At 51.5% G+C, this 18,418-nt stretch overlaps 1 protein-coding gene and 1 long non-coding RNA gene across 8 annotated transcripts in view; one reads left to right on the top strand and one right to left on the bottom strand.

The window, feature by feature from the left end:
* Positions 1–9,882: 9,882 nt before the first annotated feature.
* The window catches only part of Adam33 (ADAM metallopeptidase domain 33), an 11,591-nt gene continuing 3,055 nt past the window's right edge, over positions 9,883–18,418 (bottom strand). Inside the window, exons 3-22 of the mRNA XM_035446855.1 lie at positions 17,001–17,077; positions 15,900–15,978; positions 15,658–15,734; positions 15,390–15,573; positions 15,123–15,188; positions 14,967–15,038; positions 14,697–14,863; positions 14,527–14,611; positions 14,308–14,450; positions 13,702–13,879; positions 13,500–13,589; positions 13,141–13,336; positions 12,907–13,015; positions 12,621–12,822; positions 12,454–12,531; positions 12,273–12,381; positions 12,048–12,192; positions 10,642–10,718; positions 10,404–10,528; positions 9,883–10,026 (exon numbers count right to left, since the gene is read on the bottom strand). Coding sequence (XP_035302746.1) covers positions 10,452–10,528; positions 10,642–10,718; positions 12,048–12,192; positions 12,273–12,381; positions 12,454–12,531; positions 12,621–12,822; positions 12,907–13,015; positions 13,141–13,336; positions 13,500–13,589; positions 13,702–13,879; positions 14,308–14,450; positions 14,527–14,611; positions 14,697–14,863; positions 14,967–15,038; positions 15,123–15,188; positions 15,390–15,573; positions 15,658–15,734; positions 15,900–15,978; positions 17,001–17,077 — 2,211 coding nt within the window. The 3' untranslated portion in view covers positions 9,883–10,026; positions 10,404–10,451. The remainder of the gene's footprint in view (positions 10,027–10,403; positions 10,529–10,641; positions 10,719–12,047; positions 12,193–12,272; positions 12,382–12,453; positions 12,532–12,620; positions 12,823–12,906; positions 13,016–13,140; positions 13,337–13,499; positions 13,590–13,701; positions 13,880–14,307; positions 14,451–14,526; positions 14,612–14,696; positions 14,864–14,966; positions 15,039–15,122; positions 15,189–15,389; positions 15,574–15,657; positions 15,735–15,899; positions 15,979–17,000; positions 17,078–18,418) is intronic.
* Positions 16,815–18,418, top strand: part of LOC107979981 — a 13,758-nt gene continuing 12,154 nt past the window's right edge. For all 7 annotated transcript variants that reach the window (XR_004770598.1, XR_004770596.1, XR_004770594.1 and 4 more), the window contains exon 1: positions 16,815–17,139. This is a non-coding gene — a long non-coding RNA (uncharacterized LOC107979981). The remainder of the gene's footprint in view (positions 17,140–18,418) is intronic.

Raw genomic sequence — 18,418 nt, 5'->3', positions numbered from 1 at the left:
TTTCTTTAAACAATAGTGTATGCATGCATGTGTGTGAGTGTGTGTGCATGTGTGTATGTGTGCATGTGTGAGTGTGTGTGCATGTGTGAGTGTGTGCATGTGTGTGAGTGTGTGTGCATGTGTGTGAGTGTGTGTGCATGTGTGTGTGCATGTGAGTGTGTGTATGTATTCATGTGTGTGAGTGTGTGTGCATGCGTGTGAGTGTGTGTACATGTGTGTATGTGTACATGTGTGTGTGTGTGCGTGTGTGTGAGTGTGTGTGTGCATGTGTGTATGTATGCATGCATGCAGGCAGGGTGTGCACATGCCCAACCTCAGTGTCAGTTGTTTCAGCTAGAGTGGCCAGCAAGCCCCAGGGCTCCTCCTGTCTTCTTCTCCCCACGGGGTTGCTGCACTTGGCTTGTTACAGGATTGCTGTGGATTGAACTCTGGCTCTCATGCGTGTGTGGGACTTTACTAACTGAGCTGTCCATCTTCTCAGACCCTCTGTAACGGGAATCTTGGTGTTAGCTGAGTTCATTGTATGGGAAAGGTAAAGAATTGATTGTCCAGGGGAAGCAGACCAAAATGTGATTGTCCAGGGGAAGCAGACCAAAATGTGGAGAGGCCAAAACTTTATGGAGCACAAGTTGACATCTAGCATGAGAATAGGAATGGAAACAGAGCTGGGAATCTGCCTGGGTGCTCAGGGTGAAGCACGTATCTTTTTTTTTGATGGTTAGATTGTGTCTACCTCTTTTATTTTTTATTTTAATTAGAAAGGAGATTATTTTACATGTCAATCCCAGGTCCCTCTCCCTCCCCTCCTCTCCTGCCCCCCCCAACTAACACCCTACCTATCCCATACCCTTTCTCTTCCCAAGGGAGGGTGGCTTTCCCTAGGGGGTCTTCAAAGTCTGTCATATTCTTTGGGATAGGGCCTAGGCCAACCCCCTTGTGTCCAGGCTGAGGGAGTATCCCTCCATGTGGAATGGGCTCCTAAAGTCCATTCCTATGCTAGGGATAAGTACTGATCCACTACAAGAGGTCCCATAGATTTCCAAGGTCTCCTCACTGACACCCACACTCAGGGGTTTTGGATCAGTCCCATGCTGGTTTCCCAGCTATCAGTCTGGGGACCAAGAGCTCTCCCTTGTTCAGGTCAGCTGTTTCTGTGGGTTTCACCAGCCTGGTATGGACCCCTTTGCTCATCAGTCCTCCTTCTCTACAACTGGATTCCAGTTCAGTTCAAGGTTTAGCTGTGGGTGTCTGCTTCTGCTTCCACCAGCTGCTGGATAAAGGCTTTACAATGGCATATGAATTAGTCATCAATCTCATTACCAGGGGAGGGCATTTAAGGTAGCCTCTTCTCTGTTGCTTAGATTGTTAGTTGGTGTCATCTTTGTAGCTCTCCAGACATTTCCCTAGTGCCTGATTTCTCTTTAAACCTATAATGTCTCCCTCTATTATAGTATCTCTTATCTTGCTCTCTTGTGTTCTTTCCTCAACTCAACCTCCCTGCCCCACAATGTCCTCCTTAACCCTCTTCTTCTCCCTTTCTCATTCTCCTAGTCCCTCCCCCCTCCCAATTTGCTCAGGAGATCATGTCCCTTTCGGATTCTCCAGGGTCCTCCTTGTTTACTAACTTCTCTGGCAGTGTGGATTGTAGGCTGGTAATCCTTTACTCTATGTATAAAATCCACATATGAGTGAGTACATACCATGTTTGTCTTTTTGTGACTGGATTACCTCGCTTAGAATGGTTTCTTCTAGTTCCATCCATTTGCCTGTGAATTTCAAGATTCCATTGTGTTTTTTTTTCCCACTGAGTAGTACTCCATTGTGTAAATGTACCACATTTTCTCTATCCATTCTTTAGTTGAGGGGCATCTAGGTTGTTTCCAGGTTCTGGCTATTACAAATAATGCTTCGATGAACATTGTTGAACAGATGTCCACTTTATATGGAAAAACAAAAGACCCAGGATAGCCAAAACAACCCTGTACAATAACAGAACTTCCGGAGGCATCACCATCCCTGATTTCAAGCTCTTTTATAGAGCAATAATCCTGAAAACATCTTGGTATTGGCACAAAAATAGACAAGTAGACCAATGGAATTCAGTTGAAAATCCTGATATTAACCCACACACCTATGAACACCTGATTTTTGACAAAGAAGCTAAAGCTTCTTTGTCAAATGGAAAAAAGAAAGCATCTTCAACAAATGGTGCTGGCATAACTGGATGCTGACATGTAGAAGACTGCAGATAGATCCTTGTTTATTGCCATGTACAAAAATTAAGTCCAAATGGTTCAAAGACCTCAACATAAACCTAGCCACACTGAACTTATTAGAAGAGAAAGTGGGAAATACCCTTGAACGAATTGGTACAGGAGACCGCTTCCTGAACACAACACCAGTAGCACAGACACTGAGATCAACAATTAATAAATGGGACCTCCTGAAACTGAGAAGCTTCTGTAAGGCAAAGGACACAGTCAACAAGACAAAACGACAGCCCACAGATTGGAAAAAGATATTCACCAACCCCTCATCTGACAGAGGGCTGATCTCCAAAATTTACAAAGAACTCAAGAAGCTAGTCTCCAAAACACCAAATAATCCAACTAAAAAGTGGGGTACAGAACTAAATAGACAATTCTCAATAGAGGAATCCAAAATGGCTGAAAGACACATACGAAAGTGCTCAACATCCTTAGCCATCAGGGAAATGCAAATTTAAACAACTCTGAGATACCATCTTACTCCTGTCAGAATGGCTAAAATCAAAAACACCAATGACAGTTTATGCTGGAGAGATTGTGGAGAAAGGGGAAGACTCCTCCACTGCTGGCGGGAGTGCCAGCTCGTACAGCTACTTTGGAAATCTGAATGGCGATTTCTCAGGAAAATGGGAATCAGTCTACCACAAAATCTAGAAATTCCACTCTTAGACATATACTCAAAAAAAGCACATTCATACAACAAGGACATCTGTTCAACAAGGGTGAAGCACTTATAAGAGTCTGTTTCCCTCACCTTCTCACACAGGCCCTCCCTCCCACTATTCCCACAAGAAAGGAAGCAGCCCTTTTAGGAAGCCTGTCCAATTTCCCCTGTATACTTTCTCTCTCCTTCACCTAGACTCACCCTTGATAAGAATTCTGGCTAGGTGTTTTCTGGACTCGTTTCTTCTGAGTTACTCTTATATCTCCTTCTGGTCAGATTGAGACACAGCATTGTAAAACATTTTATTTTATGTGTCTGTGTGTATGCTAACTGAGGCCAGAAGAGGGCACCAGATCCCCTAGAGCTGGAGTTGTGAGCAGCCCTTAGTTGCTGGGATCCAACTCAGGTCCTCTGGGAGAGCCCTCCCTGCAAGTGAGGAGAGCCAGAGAAGGTCGGGGTAGAGCTTGTTAGCTGTTGCAAAGCCCAGGGTGGGACTGCCCCGTGCATTGACCTGGGACCAGGCTTGGGGACTGGCAGATCACTGGGCCAAGAAGGGTTACGTACTGGGTCAGCAGTCAGCCCTGCCAGGGAGAGAAGGATTGGTGTTAGAGGAAAATGTTCAGCACCTGTTTTTTTCCACCTGATAAAACCTAATACAGCCTTCTGAGTTGTTAGACAGCATTGAGCCTAAAGATGATTTTTCTTCCAATGTTGAGGAGCAGCAGGGACACTATGACCCAATACAGGGTTACAGTGTTCCACAAGAACTTGTTGAACAGCTGAAAAAACTTCCCCAGAGATGCAGCAGTACACTGTGGAGCACACTGTCTGCAAAAGAGCCAGAAGGGGCTAGAAGTATGTGTTTGCAGCTTCACCAGCTAGTCCCTGTAGCAGGAGTGCCCGCAATCAACACAAGAAAGAGCATGGCTGCGTTCCAACTAAATTCTATTTATGAACACTAAAGTTTATGCTAATTTTCACATTCCTAGTTTTCTCTTTTTAAGTTATTTAAAATATAAATACAATCGTTAAAGATCAGGCCTGGAAAAAGCAATTAGTGGCCTGGACTGGGTCTATTCACCACAATTGGCTCTCTCCTGGGCAAAGGCAGTGAGTAGGCTGGACTTGGCCTACTCACCACAGTTGGTTCTTTGCCATGCAGGCCTTTAGCTGTTGTGTGCCATAACAGAACTTTATGAAAATATCTCCTTCGTTCAGAGAGACTGAACTTTTTCTGGACCTCATGTCCAAGTTAATACATCATGAAGTCACCTAGGACTTAACCTGCTGTCCCACTGTGTGCTCAGCCTGTTTATTTAATCTCCCTTTAAGAGAACTATGCAAAAACCTGTATAAAGAAGACCTGCCCTCTCCATGGTGTGGTAAGAGGAGGGTTTTTGTTGTAGGTATGAGAGAGAACAGCCAGAGGCGTGACGGGTGGGGGGAGGGGTGTCCGGAGCAGAAAGACAGAAGTAGACTGAACGTGGCCAGCAGATTGGACATGGCAGGACGATCTATCTGTGAGAGAGAATAGTGGGGGGCAGAGAATGGAGAAAACACAGAGAAGCAGGAGCAGAGCAGAGGAGGGAGGTGGGGGTGGAGAATATAGCTGACAAAGCAGGGTTATAAGGAGAGTGAGTCACTGTAGGGAGAGGAGTCCGGGAGCTGGAGTTTAGGGTAGGGAGGAGGTGAGAAGGGCCTGGATGCTAGCATGGACTTTGAAATGTGTAACGGGTGCTTGTGATGCTGAGGGAGCCTGGAAGCCAGCCTGGGCTTTCATATGCTGGCAGTTGTCACAGAAGCCATGTGTCCCTTCTGCCAGTGATGACTCCTTCTGGTAAAGGGGAACATGCTTCAAGTTCCTGAGGAATGCTGGCTCCTACTTAACCTCCAGAAATCCTCCTGTAGTTCAGGCTGAGCTCATTTCTGCATAGTTGAACTGCCTTTTGGAGTTTGAGGAACTGGAATTTCCTTTGGACGTGACAAAGCCAACTTTACTTGCCTTGGATTCCCCATGTAATCTGCTTTTACAGTCTAAATTATTGCATAGCTTTAATCTTCAATTATGTGCTCTTGCCTGCCCTTGCCCCAGATTAATGTCATATGCTTGTGTGTGTTGTGTGGTCATTACCTAGCGGTTCTAGTCAAGGAAATACATGATCCCAGGGCCTTCAGCATGCCCCACCCCCTCCAGCAAGAAGAACCAGTCCTTCTGATGCACAGGGGGTTTCCCTCTCACTTCCCTTGGTCTCTAGGGAAAATGCCCCAAACTCAACTGCAAATGAGGCCCAAGACTCTAGGAAATCCACTGCTCTGTCCCCCACCCCCCTACCCACCCCCGACCCTGGAGGCTTCAAAAACAGTGTGACACATCTCCTACCCAAAGCAGTTTATCCAGAAAAGTAGCATCTGGGTCTGATGAAGCCATGCCCTTACCCTTCCCTATGCTTAGCTAAGGAAACTGTTCTCAGAACCTACACTTTGCATTCTCTGTGCCCTTGATTACCTAGCCACGGGGTCTCAGGGAGCATCACCTCTCCAGTTAACAACAGTCAGCTCCGGCTAATAAACATCTGAGCTGGATCTTTATTCATTGTTGTCTCCCACTGGCTTCCTTTTTACATATGATGCAGAAAACCCAGGAAGGGCTTCTTGGCAGGTGCACCCTGATTGGGCTCCTTCCTTGACCAGGCATCCACCTCCTATTTGTCATTTTTTCTTAACCTTCTGAGAGCCACTGGGTCCTCCCAGGCCCTCCCAGCTCGCTAAGGCTGAGGGCCAGGATGTGGTCCCCTATACTAGAAACCATGCCACCATTTCTAGTATTCTTATTGCGGAATGAGAGAAGCAAGGGTTTTAAGTCTTCAGTGTCAGAAATGTACACTCCCCATTTCTCTTATCTCTGACCTCCAGAGGACCACCTTTGCCATCTGAGAGCCACACACAGCACTAGCCATCCACCCGATGTCATGGAAGCAGAAGTAGGTGAGGGCCAGGGTTGATTTCCAGCTTTACCTTCTTTTCAGACCCTGGGGAGGGGGGTCTTTTGTTCCTGGAGCCTGGGGAATTTTCAGGTAAAACTTGGAGTAGACAGAACAGTGTGGAGGGCTCAGAGGGACCCAGACACCTGCACCACAGCTGACAGTGGGGGGGGGGGACTCAGAGGGACCCAGACACCTGCACCACAGCTGACAGACAGTGTGGGGGGCTCAGAGGGACCCAGACACCTGCACCACAGCTGGCAGACAGTGTGGAGGGCTCAGAGGGACCCAGATACCTGTGCCATAGCTGACAGTGTGTGTGGGGCTCAGAGGGACCCAGACACCTGCACCACAGCTGACAGACAGTGTGGAGAGCTCAGAGGGACCCAGATACCTGTGCCACAGCTGACAGTGTGTGTTGGGCTCAGAGGGACCCAGACACCTGCACCACAGCTGACAGACAGTGTGGAGGGCTCAGAGGGACCCAGATACCTGTGCCACAGCTGAGAGGACTCAGAGAGACCCAGACACTTGCACCACAGCTCCTAAGAGAGCTCAGGCCCCAGAACTAGAGACAGCATGGCAGAGTCTCAAAGACAATGTGGCAGAAGTGGGGTGGGTCACTCTTTTCTGAAGATAGGGGAGGTTTCACAGCATAACCCTGAGGGGTAGTCTTTGATGCAAACTGACCCTGATGAGGGATCCTCCCCCAGGATGTTGGCTAGCTAGGGACTCAGTCAATGTCTCCGTGGGTGTCTGTCAACATCTGTGAGAGGGGAAAGGCTGTGGCAGACATTATGTCCTGAGCAGCATCTGGATTTGAACACTGCACTTTAGAGCCAGACTCTCTCCCCTGTGTAGGGGACTTGCCATTGCCTTCCCAGCAGCTGTGAGCAGGGGACAGCTGCAGATGAGTATGGCCTGAATCGCCCATAGCCCAGAATATAACACCAGGTAATCTGGGTTTCCCTTGCTATCTGACCATTGGCAAACACAGGTTCTTTTATTACAGTGTTAACTACTAACATTAACTAATAATGTGTATATAATACACATCACACACACTATATATGTATGTGTGTATATATGTGGGTTACAGAATGGCTACAGAAAGGGTTAAAGATATTGAAGCATGAGGAAATGCAGCGATGGCTCAGCTGCAAAGATCATATAGCACTCTTCCAGTTGGCCAGGGTTCAGCTCCTAGCCATCTGGATAACTCACAATCTCTTCTATCTCCAGCTCCAGGAGATTCTATGCCCCTGGCTTCCACAGGCACTCACACACATGTGGCACACACATACGCACACGATTAAAAATAAAATAAATCCAAAACAGTAGAAATTGAAGCATGAATTGGGAACGTGCTTGCCTAGCATACACAGAGTCCTGGCTTTGGTCCCTCATCTGTTAGAAGCATTCTCAGCATCACATAAAGAACACCCAAACAAGGCAGAAGTGTCTCAGTGAGATAAAATTGCACCCCTAATCTACAGGGTGTGCTCCGAAGAGCAGGCGCACCGTGGAAAGTGTGCACTTGGATTTTTTTTTTTTCTAATGAACTGTCCTTTTCACCATTGGTTGTCTGACATCACAGTCTTTATCGATTACTTTTAAAAGACTCTGCAGCCAGGCAGTGATGGTGCATGCCTTTGATCCCAGCACTCTGGAGACAGAAGCAGATGGATCTCTGTGAGTCTGAGGCTAGCCTGGTCTACAGAGCTAGTTCCAGGACAGCCAGGACTGTTACACAGAAAAACCCTGTCTCAAAAAACAAAAACAAAGCAAAACAAACAAAAACAACTTAGTGCGAAGGAAATGAAGGAAAGCGGGAAGGGATGGGCTCTTAAGTCACTGAAGTTTGAGAATATAGTAGGGGCAAAACAAAAGGCTGGTTTCCAGATTGAGGGATTAAAATTTTGCATAAAAGTTTTACAAGGTGGGAAGATAAAAAACATTTGAATTCCTTCTCATGAACAAAAGTTTCACAGTGTTTAATAGAAGAGACTAATATTTAATGTTTCTTAGACACCACTAAACCAGTATGCTGGTGTACACATCCTGATGGCTTGAATGTGATATCCTCCATATTTGTGGGCATTTGAATATTTGGGTCCCAGTTGGTGACCTGTTTGGGGAGGTGGAGTAGGTGTGACCTTGATGGAGGAAATGCAACCCTGGGGGCAGAATTTGAAGTTTGAAAGCCTCCCAAAACCCTCAGTTTGCTCTCTGCTTCCAGTTTGTGGTTTGGGTCCGAGCCCTCAGCTTCAGCCTCCAGCTCCAGCCACCACGCCTGATGCTGAAATGGGAACTTCCCCGGGAATCTCCTACTGGGGGAGGAAGAAGGTGCCAGCCAGTTCATTGTAGAGATTTCACAGTTCTAACAACTTGTCAGACCATCTTACCAGAGACTGAAGCCCAGATAAGGATGGGTCAGTGGTGGACAGACTGCCTGGATGTTCAAATCCTTGGCCTCTACTTAAACTTAATCTGACTTCAGGGCTTGGGGCAGAAGCAGGGTTCCCTGGATCTCAATGTGAACTCTGAACGAGTTCCCCCTTTCTGCTTTCCCCTTCAACCAGGCTCTTCTGACAGGCTTATTGGGACCAGGAGCCAGCCAGGCTTGGGGCAGCTGGGTAAGCTGCAGCCACAGTAGCTGCTGTAGCCACCACAGGTTGGCAGAGGTGCCAAACCCACCACAATGACAGCCTCCAGCCTCCTTCAGGGTCACACGTACCTGTTAAACGTTCAAAGGCCATCCAAGCCCTTGTCACCACCTCTCCTAAACTTTCAGTTCTCGGCTTCCCTTCCAGCTACTCATTCTCGGTATAACCCTGATTTTTCTTGATATGTCGTCTCTATGTCTCCTCTTTCTCTTGCTCTGCTCTGCTCCTGCTTCTCACTGTGGTTCCTCCATTCCCTGTCCCCTGCTACTGCCCTCCCCCTCACAGGTAGTCCTGGCCATGTCTACTTTCTCTTTCTACTCTGGACTCTTGCAGATGCCTCTGGCTGTTCTTTCTCTTTCTCTACAATAAAAACCTTCCCCCTAGTCACACTATGGAACAGTCATGTTATCAGTTTATATACTTGCTTACAGTCAGAAGGTGTGCCCCAAGCCCAAGCTGGCCACCCCAGAAAGTTCTCTCTGTCTTGTTTCTTCCCTCTGTCCCTCAGTCTGTTTGTCTCTTTTCTCTCTCTCTCAGGTGTCCTCACTCTGAGATGGTCTTTCGCTTCTCTCCCCCTCAAGAAACTTCTTGGATTACATCTGTTGCACAAGGCATATTCTCTTAGCGTGTCTTCTCTGTCTATAACATGGCATTACTAATTTTGTTTTGTTTGTTTGTTTTCAAGACAGGATTTCTCTTTATAGCCCTGGCTGTTCTCAAACTTGATTAGTAGACCAGGCTGACCTTGAATTCAGAGATCTGCCTGCCTCTGCCTCCCGAGGACTGAGATACAAGGTGTGAACCACCGCACACAGATATTGTTACTTTTGTTTGTTGTGGTGAAAGCTTCACCCCAGCTCCTGGCATCCATGACCCAAAGAGTCTGGAATGTTACGGTGGAAGTTACACCCAAGCCCCCTCCCCCATCTCCCTCTAAACCCTGCTGCATCTCAGAAAGCCCGCCAAATGATGGCCCCTCCCCCAGAGATACTCAAGACCACTCCCACAGCGTATTTAAACTGGCCCCCCCGCCGCCCCCCCCCACGAGAATAGACTCCAGTCTTCCTTTCCAGCCTCCTCTGGGGGGCGGGGCTGGAAGGCCACCTGGGAGCATTGTATCCATTAAACAGGAACTCTTTCTAATTCGGCTTGATTTGGTCTGATTTGGATTGCTGAATCCACGGAGAGGCTTATTGGGGTGTAGAAACTTTTCAATGTTTTTATTTCCCAGTAATCCATCTCAGTGTCTCTTCAGAAAATTGCAGCCAACAGCACTGATACAGCTTGTGACTTTATTGCCTAGATACATTCTGACACTTCAGAATAGCACAGCTCTTGTGACTTGATATGGCTCTGGGGTGAGTTGGTTGGGAAGAGCTTAGCATCTGGCCCATCAGAAGTACAAGAGTTCGGCCGACTTGCTGAAGATGCCCTTGGGGCCCAGGTTCCTGGAGTGGCGGTGGACACCTGTCTTAGTCCCCTGGCCTCAGGAGGTCCCCCTCTCCAGAGACAGGAACTTAGCTTCTGAACTTGACTTATTAAGAATGAAGTAGCAGAGACTGAGGGCTGGGGCCTGAGGCTGCCAGTCGAATGGCAGGGCCCACTTGTTCTCCCTCAGTGAGGACCTAAGAAAAACCATAGTTTCTCCCTTCCTAGCCCCTAGGGCTCCCAGCATCCTGGTCTCCTTAACAAGAGCTTCCCTAGGGCATCCTGTCTCATTTCCTTACTGAAACAAGCCCATAAATCTCAGTGGTAGGCAGCAAGGTGACAAAGAGGTTGGTGACCGGGCAATGGGGGTGGGGGGGCACCAGGGTCCCTCACCTACCTTGGGGATCAGGCAGGTGTGTGTGGCACAAGCTTCTTAGGGTAGTTCTTAGGTAGGTGCAGAGTTCTCGGGATCTGAAAACAATGCAAGAGATGAAGGGTGCAAACACTGTTGGCAAGAGGTCCCTGGGGCTGAGCCAAGGAATGAAGATGTGAAGTGGTAACAAGAGGGGGGCATCTGGAAGAAGGCAGACCGCAAGTTCTACCCCTCACCTCCCTCTCTGTGTCCCAAGTGCCACACTCACCCAGGGGTGAGGGCTCTCCAGTGACGATGGAGTCAAACTCCATGGGGTGAACATCGCCCAGAGGGTGGCCCCTGCAGGGACCATTGATGCGTCTATGCAGCAGATCAGAGTTCAGGAGGTTGGAAAGTGACCTGAGCAAGGCCAAGGGAATTGCTTCCCCATAGCATAACGCACAGTCCCAGGTTTCTTGATGACTGACTTCTCCACACTCAGGCTTCAAATCCCACCTTCCCGTTTCATCCTTGATGGGTCCAGATCTCACTCGAGACCCTGCCCCCACTCACTCTAGCTGTGGAGCTTGCTCAGGTCCCTTCTAGAGCTGAAGTGCAGAGATGTACGGGGGTGGGGGGGTGGGGGAGCTGTGCTATCAGGTTCCCCTCCTTCTAGCTGGTGCTCTGCTACTCCTGACTCTGTGCCGTCTTTGGCTGCCCGTGCCTTTTCCACAAGGCTTTGCTATTTTGTTGCTGTTTCAGCCAAATATTCCCCACTGCCCTGGACCCCTTCCTGAAGATGGGGTGTGTGCAGTGCAGTTCCCAGCTGCACCTCCGCCTTGCTTCTCTGCCTGTAGACCCTCAATCTCTACCTGAATCTTCTGGGACCTTCTCTCACTGGCTCCTGAGGCCTGTTGGTGCCATTCCCTGCCTGAGACACCCGCTATTCACTTCTCCATCCCAAACCTGCCCTTTCCCTCAAAGGGCCTGGAACACTTCCAAATTCGGGCTGCCAGACAGGGACATAATGGGCCTGACTTGCCAGGGGTCCAGTGAAGAGGCGGCCCTCGGTGGGCCGTGCTTGTTAACGCATAGCATGCCTGCCAGTCAAAGACCTGGGTTTGCAGCATCGTGGTCTGCAGAGGACAGAGGCACTGAGTCCTGGCACAAGAGCAGTCAGCACCATAGCTGGCCAGTGGGAGGACGTGCAAAGGTGTGCTGGGCTTCACACCAAAGAACTTAAAGGAGGCAACAGAGTGGTCCCGGCAAAGGATGAAGCAGATGGCTGAAAACTCCTGAGAAGGAGCTAGAGAAGTCTTCAGGGACACAGCGGAGCACAGACTGGGTTGAATTTGTTTAGAACAACAAAAGCAAAAATGCAAACAAAGCAGCAGAATGAAGGTGAGGCCACGGCCTGTTGGGAGACACAGAGGAGAACCAGGGGGACTATGGTGGGGGAGGGAAGAAAGGGCTGCACTATTGTGTGTTGGTCGGGCCATGGACTTCTTCCCACTGCTTAGGGGCTCCCATTACATCTAGAGGGGAAACTAGACTCCATCCAGTTTCCTACAGCCCCAGATCCCTGTAGTTCCTGCTCTCCTATGCCCTGATGAGTTCTGAGAACCAGGAGCCACGGGGGCAGGCTCAGGAAGAGGGACCTGAGCCCTCAGAGGCTGGCACTGAGCCTACCTATTGCATACGGGGTCCCTCCTGCAGCACCACCGGGGGCGCCGACAGAGTGTTGGTAGCTGGTAGTAGCACCAGGCTAGGCCAGCCCCAGGGAGCAGAGGCAGCAGGAAGCTGAGGAGCATGGCCACTGGGAAGGCATCTCGGTCTGTGGAGGACAGGGGTGCTGAGTCCCAGGTAGGCTGCTTACTTAGGTGGTGCCTGCCTGCTCCCACTCCATTGGCATACTTGCGGGCTGTGCGGGGCCACTATCCATGCTACCACCGAAGCCTGGCTTGTCACAGAAGGGTGGATCCCAGCCTACAGCACAGTGGCAGTTATGATTGCTATTGCAAACCTAAGAAGAGGATAGAAAAGTCACATGGGATCAAGGACCTCCAGGGCCACCCTGACTCCTTAGGCTACTCACCCCATGGTTATTGCAGGCAGACAAGCAACGCTCCAGCTCCCGGAAGGTAGCATTCTGGCACTGCCCATGCTGGCACACCTATGGGCATTGTGCCCACTGGGCAGTGAGAAGGACACTTTGGTATGGAAGATTCAATGACCAGGAGGGGTTGGGTAGTCAGGGCTCACCATTTTAGGTCCACAGCGGGTGCCTGGCTCCACCAGGCCCAAGCCTGGCTGGTCCAGCTGAGTATCAGGGAGCACAAGCACTCCATGGCAAGCCACCTCGTGACCCTCTCGGAGAATTGTGGAATCCATAGTCACTACACGCCCCAGCACAAATGGGTTTTGCTCCCCACCCTGGCACAGCAGCTTCCCACACTGAGCGTCCCTGGGGAGGAAATGGCAGGTGGTCACGTGCTCCAAGTACACCGCCCCATTCTGTAGCTGTAGACTCTTGGCTGCCACACCTCACCTCTGTGCACAAGGAAAGAAGCTACCCTTGCTATCCTGGCCACAGTTCCCCTGCGAATTCCCCATGGAGTTCATCTCCTGGAAACAGGGCTCCGGAGCAGGCTGGGATCCTGGGGAAGAAGGATAGAAGAAGCTGGGCAGCTTGGGCCTCTGTTCCATGCATAGAGCTTGCCCACAGTAGAAAACTGCAGGTCCCAGAAGCGTTCAGGTCACCAAGGCAAGCATGTGGTCTCACCAGGCCCCCAGAGTTGCTGGCATTGCTGCTCCAGCGTAGGACACCAGCCATCTACGCAATAGCCGCGGCCTTTGGCGCAGGGTGAGCCATCCAGTAGGTAAATGTCTGTGGGACAATGCGGGGAGGCGCCGGTGCAGAACTCAGGAAGGTCGCAGTCACTCACAGCGGGACGACAAGGCGTGCCTGCGGGCTTTAGCTGCATGGGTGACCCATTAGGGGAAGGCAGAGAGACAATGGAGAGTCTGATACTTTTGCTGAGGGAGCATCAAATGGACCCACCTACAGGGTCAAGCTCACACTCAGTAGGAGGCCTAGAAGCTAAGATCAACAGGCCACTCTCCAGTGTCCCTAGCCCTCACCAGGCACTGTGCACAGCAATCACCGTGGGCGCATTGCGCCCCTGCACGCAGGGAGCAGTTGTGGGCAAAGCAGCAGGGGTCTGGGCACCTCTGGAGTAAGAAAGGAGAGAACAGAACAAGTCATGGCGCAGCAAGCCACACCTGGGGGAGGCTGGGAGCAGGGGTCAACCTTGGACCTCAAGGACCAGGATGCTAACCTGACCTGGTCAGAACCGCAGTCACACTCTTCTCCTGCTTCCACGAAGCCGTTTCCACAGCGGGTGGGCAGCACCAGGAGCCCCGGGCCCGGGTTATCAGAGAGGCACGCACCGCCCCCTTTGCGGAAGAAGGTGCGCAGCTGGCGGCGGCTGCAGGCGCTGAAGATGCGCGGGAACGGGTGCCTGTGGAAGGAGGCAGGCATGGACGGTGTGGGGAGCATCTGGCCTGTGGGAACCACCCCCTAAGCTCTGGCTGCTCTTGCACTCTGGGCCCTGGGGTTAGCCACACAGCCGCTATTATGTGCGGTTACTTGCTGAGCTAAGCGAGTGGTCTAGAGAGGAGAGGGTAAAGGACTTGCATATTCACCCTAGAAACCCGTGACACAGGAGGCTGACACACCGGAGGCTGTGACGCCAAGATCTGGCAGCCCAGGCCCCATGGGGCCCAACGATCACGAGTGGAGTACCCTAGTCGGGAAGTCATCCTGAGACTCCTCTACTTTAGCCTTTTATCACCCCCACTTTGCAGAGGAGGGAATTGAGGGGTAACCAGAGAAACGCAGGCGACGCATCCGCATCCAGGTCCGGTGGCACCGACCTTCCGTGCGTACCCTGTGGCTGCCTCCATGACGCAGCCTCCCTGCTCCGCTTCTGCCTCCACGCAGCAGCCGTCGGGGTCATGGTGGAGGCCCAGGCTGTGACCTATCTCGTGGGCCATGGTGGCTGCTGTGCCGATGGGGAGTTCCGAGTGGTCCTGGGGAGCCGGGCTTCACTGAGGACTACAGGCGCTGCTCAAGCCCCCCCCCTCCTGGCTCCCCCGCGGAGCTTACCATGCTCACCCCTCCCGAGCTCTCCGCGCTGCACATGCCCTCCACAGGCGCCAGGCCCACCGTGGTGCCCTGGAAGGTGCGGCCCCTGGGGGTGTCAGAGCAGGGCGTGACTGGGTGGAGCGGGGAAGAAGGGCCACTCCGCCACCCTCGTGTGTCAAAAGGACACCCACGTGAGCAGCTGCGTCGAGTCGTGTGGCCGCCTAGCCCAGAGCCCACGACGCCAGTGCAGGAAAGCCCAGAGGGTTGCGTTTGCGTCCTGCGTGATGCGGCTGTGATCCTGTTCCGTCCATACTTCCAGGCCAGTCAATACCACTTGAATATCCAGAGACCTGAGAATCTAAGGCAGAGACCAGCTGAGACCAGAATCAGGCACCCACTGTGCCAGGGCCAGGGCTTCTCAATCGCCACACTCCTACCCTTCGGCGCCCTAACCACCCAACCTGGTCCACACAATTGGCAACTTCCAGGAGGCGCTGTCTTGTGCGGTTCAAGTTCTGGTGCCGGACTAAGAACTGGGAAGGCAGAAATTCCCGGGTCACATGGGCTGAGCAGGCTCCAGGCCAGCCCAGTCAGACCTCTGAGGTCTCTCTGCTCACCAGGGTGTGGTCAGCCACTATGTACAGTTCCAGGTACCTGGGGCTCCCGCGGACCTCTCGCCTCACCTGGGAGAGGTAAATGGTGAGGGTCAGGCGGCTTGACTTGAGTCCTGACCACCAGCCACAATTCTCAGAAGGAACAGTGAAATTTTTGTTCAAACTTGATTCTTCAGCCTCCGGATTAAACAGGGGAGGCCCCATCCAGGGTCTGCATTCTTGTCTCCTCTGGTTCGAAGGACCATGCCCACTCTAGTCTAAGCCCCTTACCCTGCTCTGGGGGACTTGAGGAAGACTGGCCATTCCTGCTTTGTATTTGGAGCTCTCTATCCAGGCCCCTCTCCATGTGAACAACTGCTCCATCCGGAAGATCTTGTGGCTTGAGAAGTTCTTGTCCCCGGAAGCCCAGGGGTGCAGATAGTAGCTGATATTGCTGCTGAGTACAATCAGGCCACTAGAGGGCAGAAGAGTGTAGGGGTGTGTGAGAAGGCGCTCTCACCTCTGCAGCAGGTCCAGGACCTTTCTCCCCTCTCCTTACCTTATCCCAGAGCAGGTGCTGAGGACTACCCAGGACTCCAGGAAGCCCCTCACACGCCCATGATAGTGGCAATGATCCTAGAGAGGGAAGAACTCAAATCCAGATCTCAGTAAGGGCTCAGGATGGAGGAAGGAGGAAGGGAGGCCTGAGGCTGCTACAGTCTCCGAAGGAATACAAAATGGAACAAGGCAAGTACTTAGGGGTGACTCACGCTGCCCTCAGAGCCCATGGGAGTGTCTCACCGTGTGGTTGGGGAACAGCACCACAGGCTGCCCATCAGGGCTGTAGTGGGTTTCTGTGTATCCTGGGGCCAGGAGCCTGCTGGGAAGCAAGTGTGTTTTAGGAGTCACTGGATTTAGGCCTGTCTCCAGGGGCTAGCCCGCCAGCATTCCTCCCTGAGTGCTGGTTGAGCCTCTTTGAATGAGGCAGCAGCGTGTCTGAGAGAAAGGACTGGACAGGCTGTGCACTGTTCCTGGAAGACAACCTCAGGCTAAACGAAGACATAGTGAGCCCTGGATGTTTAGACATGGAATGGGAATATGGGAGGCCCTGGGGAGAGCAGGCAGGAACCTTCTGGGCAGTGGAGCCTGTGGCAGGCAGATGAGGGGGAAGAGCTGGACGTTTTTGCAGAGATGTCATGTGGTGCCAAGCCCTGAGCTCTGCCTGCTCCTGCCCTTGCTGAAGAAGGGCCCGTGATCTGCTTAACAGATGTTCAGTTCTTCTCCTCAGATTGCTGGATCCCATGCCTCCATCTGACCCTCTGTGGTGCCTTCTCCTGACTTCCAGAAAAAACAAAGCCCCACCTGCCTGCATCTGCTTCTGTTGAGCCCACCTGGGCTCCTTTACTTGGAGCTCGACTCTACTCGATAATAACTTCATCTCCAGGCTCCTTCCCCAGCCCCGCCAAGGACTTAGCTGCTACTTCTTCCTCTTCCTCCTCCGTCTCTTCCTTCCCCTCCCTCCCCTCCATGCAAATGGAGACATTCCAAGCCCACCAGCTGAACTGTCATCATTGGATACTGACCTTTGTAGCTACAGTGCTTTTGTCCCTGCCTTCTCCTCTGTGGAAGCTTGTCTAGGATTCCCTTTTGAATTAACGTACCAAGAAATGTCCACTAGGTGGTGCTCACTCATCTCCAGCAGAGCGCTACCAAGCGCTCTGGGGTTTGAGATGGAAAGCATGTTTATACCTACAGCTGGGTTCAGCCCACTTTAACCTCAAGTACATTAGCCATTCCCTCTGTAACTCATGCCTCTTCCCACCCAGCCTCCCCACAAAAGCACTGATCCTCTCTGGAGAGGGTCTGTCCTGGGCTTCAGCCAAACCCCAGGCTGATACTCACTGGTTCTTCTCCAATTCAAGCAGGAGATCCTGGCCTTCAGCCTCTAAAGCCACCAGCACCACATCGGGCTTCAAGACCTGACCGAGAAGGAATGCAGTGACACACTAGGCCTCTAGGCCACCTGCCTGACAGGAAACAGGTAGGATGTTCTAGAGCTGGCTAGCGAGAGGGCTCATGGGGGCAACAGTGCGGGAGTAGTAACCCATAGATGTTCCTAGCACTTGTGTTTGTGACAATGGCCCCTTAAAGATACACAAACAGCCTGCAGGAGCTCCTGAGCCTTTCCTGTGACCTCCCCTCTTCTTTTGTTCCTAGAAAGGGCCTGGAAAACAGAAGGCAGTGGAAAGTAAGGGTATCATGGGGTCATTGGTGGGCTATGGCTTTGGCCATCTCATGTTCTGCCTGAGCGCTTGTTCTGTTGATCTGTTTGTTTGTTTGTTTGCTTGCTTGCTAGTTTGTTTTTGGTGCTGCAGTTCAAACCCAGGGCTTTGCATATGCTCCACAAGATCCATCCAAATTGCCAAGCTTCGTTCCCAGCCCCTTGTTACGTATCTTTTCATCTTGCTGCCTTCCCTTCATTCCTGATAGATCCCAGACTTTTTTCCTCCCCCCTCCAATTCCTTCCAGCACACTGCCTGGTCCTCTGAAATTCCATGTGGCCTCCAGGCTAGCATCATTACTGAGCTCACAAAGTAAACATGAACCCCAACTTAGCCCTCTGAAAAGTGTTGACTTTCTCAGCTAGATGTCAGAAGGGCTGGCCTTGGCCCTCCAGCCACTTCTCTTTCACTGACTCTGACACTTTCCTGCTATCCATTCAGCCTGGTGAGGAGCCAGAACTGGAACTAGCCCAGGAGATTCCAGGGGAGAGGCTGCTGTATTTTTTAAAATGTTTCCCCACCCTGTTGGCTCTCCCCTTTTATCTCAAAATGCACTGGGCTGGGACCCTGCCCAAGAGTCTTGCAGTGAGTGGGGGGGCCTTCCTCACCAGGTACGGAGTGGATGGCCCTCACTTCCCCAGCCATGGTCCCCACAAGGGCCCCAAACATAAGCTTATATGGTTGGAATGCCTCTTCTTGCTTTATGAGAAAATTTTGCACCGGGGAATGGCAATAGCGTTGATGGAAGATCCCTGTCCCTCTGCAACCCTGGCTGCCTTCACTTCTATTCCAGTGTCCATCCCCCACCTCTGTGCTCCATTCCATTTGTGAAGCAGACACACTGCTGAAGCTCTGCCTGTCCTCACAGGCCTCCTAATGCAAAGCAGAGCCCTCTGGGATTCTCCACTGTCACAGACCAAGCCAGGCAAAGAGAGAGGCCACAGTTAGGGGAATCCTGGTGTGTGTCCAGCCCTCCCTTCCACAAATCAGCTTTGTTTGGCTACTTGAGAGAAATCCCAGAGGTCTGGAGGACCCCAG

The sequence above is a fragment of the Cricetulus griseus genome, chromosome 6 (genome assembly GCF_003668045.3).
Source record: "Cricetulus griseus strain 17A/GY chromosome 6, alternate assembly CriGri-PICRH-1.0, whole genome shotgun sequence".
Lineage (NCBI taxonomy): Eukaryota > Metazoa > Chordata > Mammalia > Rodentia > Cricetidae > Cricetulus > Cricetulus griseus.
The sequence above is the reverse complement of the archived record's forward strand: the minus strand, read 5'-3'. Positions and strand labels throughout refer to the sequence as shown.